The sequence below is a fragment of the Procambarus clarkii genome, chromosome 29 (assembly GCF_040958095.1).
Source record: "Procambarus clarkii isolate CNS0578487 chromosome 29, FALCON_Pclarkii_2.0, whole genome shotgun sequence".
Taxonomy (NCBI): Eukaryota; Metazoa; Arthropoda; class Malacostraca; order Decapoda; family Cambaridae; genus Procambarus; species Procambarus clarkii.
This window is the reverse complement of record NC_091178.1, coordinates 24,428,090-24,434,092: the sequence shown is the minus strand read 5'-3', so window position 1 is coordinate 24,434,092 and position 6,003 is coordinate 24,428,090. Positions and strand designations below refer to the sequence as shown.

General features: G+C 54.7%; 1 protein-coding gene across 1 annotated transcript in view; it reads right to left on the bottom strand.

The window, feature by feature from the left end:
* The window catches only part of LOC138369673 (serine/arginine repetitive matrix protein 1-like), a 49,721-nt gene extending 46,077 nt beyond the window's left edge, over positions 1-3,644 (bottom strand). Inside the window, exons 1-2 of the mRNA XM_069333103.1 lie at positions 3,637-3,644; positions 1,633-3,408 (exon numbers count right to left, since the gene is read on the bottom strand). Of these exons, the coding sequence (XP_069189204.1) occupies positions 1,633-3,408; positions 3,637-3,644 (1,784 nt within the window). The remainder of the gene's footprint in view (positions 1-1,632; positions 3,409-3,636) is intronic.
* Positions 3,645-6,003: the final 2,359 nt, after the last annotated feature.

Genomic DNA, 6,003 nt, shown 5'->3' with positions numbered 1-6,003 from the left:
CTCTGGTGATGGTCTGGTTGTGAAAGGAGATTATATGTTCCTTTATGGAGCCCTGTTGTTTATGCATTGTTAATCGCCTGGAAAGAGACGTTGTTGTCTTGCCTATATACTGAGTTCTTTGGGGCTTACAGTCCCCAAGTGGGCATTTGAAGGCATAGACGACGTTGCTTTCCTTCAAGGCGTTCTGCTCTGTGTCTGGAAAGTTTTTCATGAGTAGATTGGCCGTTTTTTTGGTTTTATAGTAAATCGACAATTGTATTTTCTGATTTTTCTCTGTAGGGATAACGTTCCTATCAACAATATCTTTCAGGACCCTTTCCTCCATTTTATGAGCTGTCAAAAAGAAGTTCCTGTAAAATAGTCTAATAGGGGGTACATGTGTTGTGTTAGTTGACTCTTTATAGATTGCATGACATTTTACCTTTCTTTTTATGATGTCTTCAACAAAACCATTAGAGAAGCCGTTATTGACTAGGACCTGTCTTACCCTACAGAGTTCTTCATCTACTTGCTTCCATCCTGAGATGTGGCTGAGAGCACGGTCGACATAAGCGTTGACAACACTCCTCTTGTACCTGTCTGGGCAGTCACTATTGGCATTGAGGTACATTCCTATGTTTGTTTTCTTAGTGTAGACTGAAGTGTGGAAGCCTCTGCTCCTTTCCGTGACTGTTACATCTAGAAAGGGCAGCTTCCCATCATTCTCTATCTCGTAAGTGAAACTTAACACCGAATTCTGCTCGAATGCCTCCTTTAGCTGTTGCAGACGTCTGACATCAGGTACCTGCATAAAAATGTCGTCAACATACCTGCAGTATATGGCGGGTTTCAAGTCCATGTCAACTAAGACCTTCTGCTCTATGGTACTCATGTAGAAGTTCGCAAACAGGACACCTAGTGGAGAACCCATGGCGACCCCATCTACTTGCTTATACATGTGCCAATCTGGACTCAAGAAGGGTGCCACTTTAGTGCAGGCTTGGAGTAGCTTTCTTAGTATGTTTTCTGGTATGTCAAGAGGAGTACAAGCCGGATCACGATACACTCTGTCCATTATCATCCGATTGTTTGATCCACAGGTTCAACGAATTCCTTTGGAGACTTCAGGCTGAAAGCACATGGTACATAGTTAGTCAGCAGGCAGTTGAGTCGCTTAGTCAGTCTGTATGTGGGTGTGGGTATCTAGCTGATGATTGGCCGAAGTGGGTTTCCGGGCTTGTGAATCTTGACATTCCCATACGAATAACCAGGTTTGCATTCCCCGATATCCTTTGGCAGGTAAAGTCCGGATTTCTTGGCGTGCACAATTTCGATCAATCAGTTTACCTTTGTTTTCAATTCGGCTGTAGTGTCCTTTACCCTTTTGGAATTTAGTTTGGTCAGTGAGTATGAGGTCATTTTTGCCAGATATTCTTTAAAAAGACGAATAGCTGACAAAAATGAACCTCATTGGTTAAGTTAATTTTTGACCTGGAATGACCTGGGATGACTGGCGAGACCTGCGCTGCCTGGCGAGACCTGGGCTGCCTGGCGAGACCTGTGCTGACTGGCGAGACCTGGGCTGACTGGCGAGACCTGGGCTGCCTGGCGAGACCTCTGCTGACTGGCGAGACCTGGGCTGCCTGGCGATACCTATGCTGACTGGCGAGACCTGGGCTGCCTGGCGAGACCTGGGCTGCCTGGCGAGACCTGTGCTGACTGGCGAGACCTGGGCTGCCTGGCGAGACCTGGGCTGCCTGGCGAGACCTGTGCTGACTGGCGAGACCTGGGCTGCCTGGCGAGATCTGTGCTGACTGGCGAGACCTGGGCTGACTGGTGAGACCTGGACTGACTGGCGAGACCTGGGCTGACTGGCAAGACCTGTGCTGCCTGGCGAGACCTGTGCTGACTGGCGAGACCTGAACTGACTGGCGAGACATGTGCTGACTGGCGAGACCTGGGCTGACTGGCGAGGCCTGGGCTGACTGGCGAGACCTGGGCTGACTGGCGAGACCTGGGCTGACTGCCAAGACTTGGGCTGACTGGCGAGACCTGGGCTGACTGGCGAGACCTGGGCTGCCTGGCGAGACTTGGGCTGACTGGCGAGACTTGGGCTGACTGGCGAGACCTGGGCTGACTGGCGAGACTTGGGCTGACTGGCGAGACCTGGGCTGACTGGCGAGACTTGGTCTGACTGGCGAGACCTGGGCTGACTGGCGAGACCTGGGCTGACTGGCGAGACTTGGGCTGACTGGCGAGACCTGGGCTGCCTGGCGAGACCTGGGCTGACTGGCGAGACCTGGACTGACTGGCGAGACTTGGGCTGACTGGCGAGACCTGGGCTGACTGGCGAGATATGGACTGACTGGCGAGACTTGGGCTGACTGGCGAGACCTGGGCTGACTGGCGAGACCTGGGCTGCCTGGCGAGACCTGGGCTGCCTGGCGAGACCTGTGCTGACTGGCGAGACCTGGGCTGCCTGGCGAGACCTGTGCTGACTGGCGAGACCTGGGCTGCCTGGCGAGATCTGTGCTGACTGGCGAGACCTGGGCTGACTGGTGAGACCTGGACTGACTGGCGAGACCTGGGCTGACTGGCAAAACCTGTGCTGCCTGGCGAGACCTGTGCTGACTGGCGAGACCTGAACTGACTGGCGAGACATGTGCTGACTGGCGAGACCTGGGCTGACTGGCGAGGCCTGGGCTGACTGGCGAGACTTGGGCTGACTGGCGAGACCTGGGCTGACTGGCGAGACCTGGGCTGACTGGCGAGACCTGGGCTGACTGCCAAGACTTGGGCTGACTGGCGAGACCTGGGCTGACTGGCGAGACCTGGGCTGCCTGGCGAGACTTGGGCTGACTGGCGAGACTTGGGCTGACTGGCGAGACCTGGGCTGACTGGCGAGACTTGGGCTGACTGGCGAGACCTGGGCTGACTGGCGAGACTTGGTCTGACTGGCGAGACCTGGGCTGACTGGCGAGACCTGGGCTGACTGGCGAGACCTGGACTGACTGGCGAGACTTGGGCTGACTGGCGAGACCTGGGCTGACTGGCGAGATATGGACTGACTGGCGAGACTTGGGCTGACTGGCGAGACCTGGGCTGACTGGCGAGACCTGGGCTGCCTGGCGAGACCTGGGCTGACTGGCAAGACTTGGGCTGACTGGCGAGATTTGGGCTGCCTGGCGAGACCTGGGCTGACTGGCGAGACCTGGACTGACTGGCGAGACTTGGGCTGACTGGCGAGACCTGGGCTGACTGGCGAGACTTGGTCTGACTGGCGAGACCTGGGCTGACTGGCGAGACTTGGGCTGACTGGCGAGACCTGGGCTGACTGGCGAGACCTGAACTGACTGGCGAGACCTGAGCTGACTGGCGAGACTTGGGCTGACTGGCGAGACCTGGGCTGACTGGTGAGATATGGGCTGACTGGCGAGAGACAGATAAACAACTTAGCAATTTGATTACCATTTTCTCTCGACCCGTGATTTGTGGAAGGCCTTTAACAATTTTTTTTCATTACTAGCACATATTTTTCCCTTTATGTATTTGAATATATTTTATACGTTCGTATTCAACCTGAAACCTGGCCTGATTACTACAAAATACATTCAACCAGCAATCTTATTTGGCTGCTCTGAAATTCTCGGTTCAAACTTATACATTTTTAATAGATACTCAACCTATATTTATATCTGACTGTTCACATTCTTCAGCATAATTAATGGGTAGCAGGCAAGCCACATCTCAGGCAGCAGTCGGGCGAGGCGACACCTCAGTACTGCTGGAGTCGCCCTCACGACAACACCTCGTTTAGGCACCGCTAGCGGTCACTGTTCCTGTCTCGACTTCCTCGCGTCGCCAGAAGAGCCCCAAGTGTGTGTGACCTCGCGCCTTCCACCCGACCATGTCAGTGTGTTTCTTCATAGTCAATTAACCAACAAAACTTGCCGTATTTTGACCTCTGACACTCGCACAACGACCAACACTCTATGGTGAGTTGCTTGTGCAATAACATTTGAATTTGTCACAGGAGTTCTGACCCCCACACATTCACACGTGGGAGGCATCGTTACCAGTCACCAGTGGGAGGCATCGTTACCAGTCACCAGTGGGAGGCATCGTTACCAGTCACCAGTGGGAGGCATCGTTACCAGTCACCAGTGGGAGGCATCGTTACCAGTCACCAGTGGGAGGCATCGTTACCAGTCACCAGTGGGAGGCATCGTTACCAGTCACCAGTGGGAGGCATCGTTACCAGTCACCAGTGGGAGGCATCGTTACCAGTCACCAGTGGGAGGCATCGTTACCAGTCACCAGTGGGAGGCATCGTTACCAGTCACCAGTGGGAGGCATCGTTACCAGTCACCAGTGGGAGGCATCGTTACCAGTCACCAGTGGGAGGCATCGTTACCAGTCACCAGTGGGAGGCATCGTTACCAGTCACCAGTGGGAGGCATCGTTACCAGTCACCAGTGGGAGGCATCGTTACCAGTCACCAGTGGGAGGCATCGTTACCAGTCACCAGTGGGAGGCATCGTTACCAGTCACCAGTGGGAGGCATCGTTACCAGTCACCAGTGGGAGGCATCGTTACCAGTCACCAGTGGGAGGCATCGTTACCAGTCACCAGTGGGAGGCATCGTTACCAGTCACCAGTGGGAGGCATCGTTACCAGTCACCAGTGGGAGGCATCGTTACCAGTCACCAGTGGGAGGCATCGTTACCAGTCACCAGTGGGAGGCATCGTTACCAGTCACCAGTGGGAGGCATCGTTACCAGTCACCAGTGGGAGGCATCGTTACCAGTCACCAGTGACACCACACCAGAAGCCTAAAAGTCTAGTGGTGCCAGGAACCAGCAAGTGTATTGGTGCCAGGAACCAGCAAGTGTAGCAGTGCCAGGAACCAGTAAGTGTAGCGGTGCCAGGAACCAGCAAGTGTAGCAGTGCCAGGAACCAGTAAGTGTAGCGGTGCCAGGAACCAGCAAGTGTAGCGGTGCCAGGAACCAGCAAGTAAAGCGGTGCCAGGAACCATCAAGTGTAGCAGTGCCAGGAACCAGCAAGTGTAGCAGTGCCAGGAACCAGCAAGTATAGCGGTGCCAGGAACCAGCAAGTGTAGCGGTGCCAGGAACCAGCAAGTAAAGCGGTGCCAGGAACCATCAAGTGTAGCAGTGCCAGGAACCAGCAAGTGTAGCAGTGCCAGGAACCAGCAAGTATAGCGGTGCCAGGAACCAGCAAGTGTAGCGGTGCCAGGAACCAGCAAGAAAAGCGGTGCCAGGAACCAGCAAGTGTATTGGTGCCAGGAACCAGCAAGAGTAGCGGTGCCAGGAACCAGCAAGTGTAGCGGTGCCAGGAACCAGCAAGTGTAGCGGTGCCAGGAACCAGCAAGTGTATTGGTGCCAGGAACCAGCAAGTGTAGCGGTGCCAGGAACCAGCAAGTAAAGCGGTGCCAGGAACCAGCAAGTGTATTGGTGCCAGGAACCAGCAAGTGTAGCGGTGCCAGGAACCAGCAAGTAAAGCGGTGCCAGGAACCAGCAAGTGTATTGGTGCCAGGAACCAGCAAGTGTAGCGGTGCCAGGAACCAGCAAGTAAAGCGGTGCCAGGAACCAGCAAGTGTATTGGTGCCAGGAACCAGCAAGTGTAGCGGTGCCAGGAACCAGCTAGTGTAGCGGTGCCAGGAACCAGCAAGTGTAGCGGTGCCAGGAACCAGCAAGTGTATTGGTGCCAGGAACCAGCAAGTGTAGCGGTGCCAGGAACCAGCAAGTGTAGCGGTGCCAGGAACCAGCAAGTAAAACGGTGCCAGGAACCAGCAAGTGTAGCGGTGCCAGGAACCAGCAAGTGTAGCAGTGCCAGGAACCAGCAAGTGTAGCGGTGCCAGGAACCAGCAAGTGTATTGGTGCCAGGAACCAGCAAGTGTATTGGTGCCAGGAACCAGCAAGTGTAGCGGTGCCAGGAACCAGCAAGTGTAGCGGTGCCAGGAACCAGCAAGTGTATTGGTGCCAGGAACCAGCAAGTGTAGCGGTG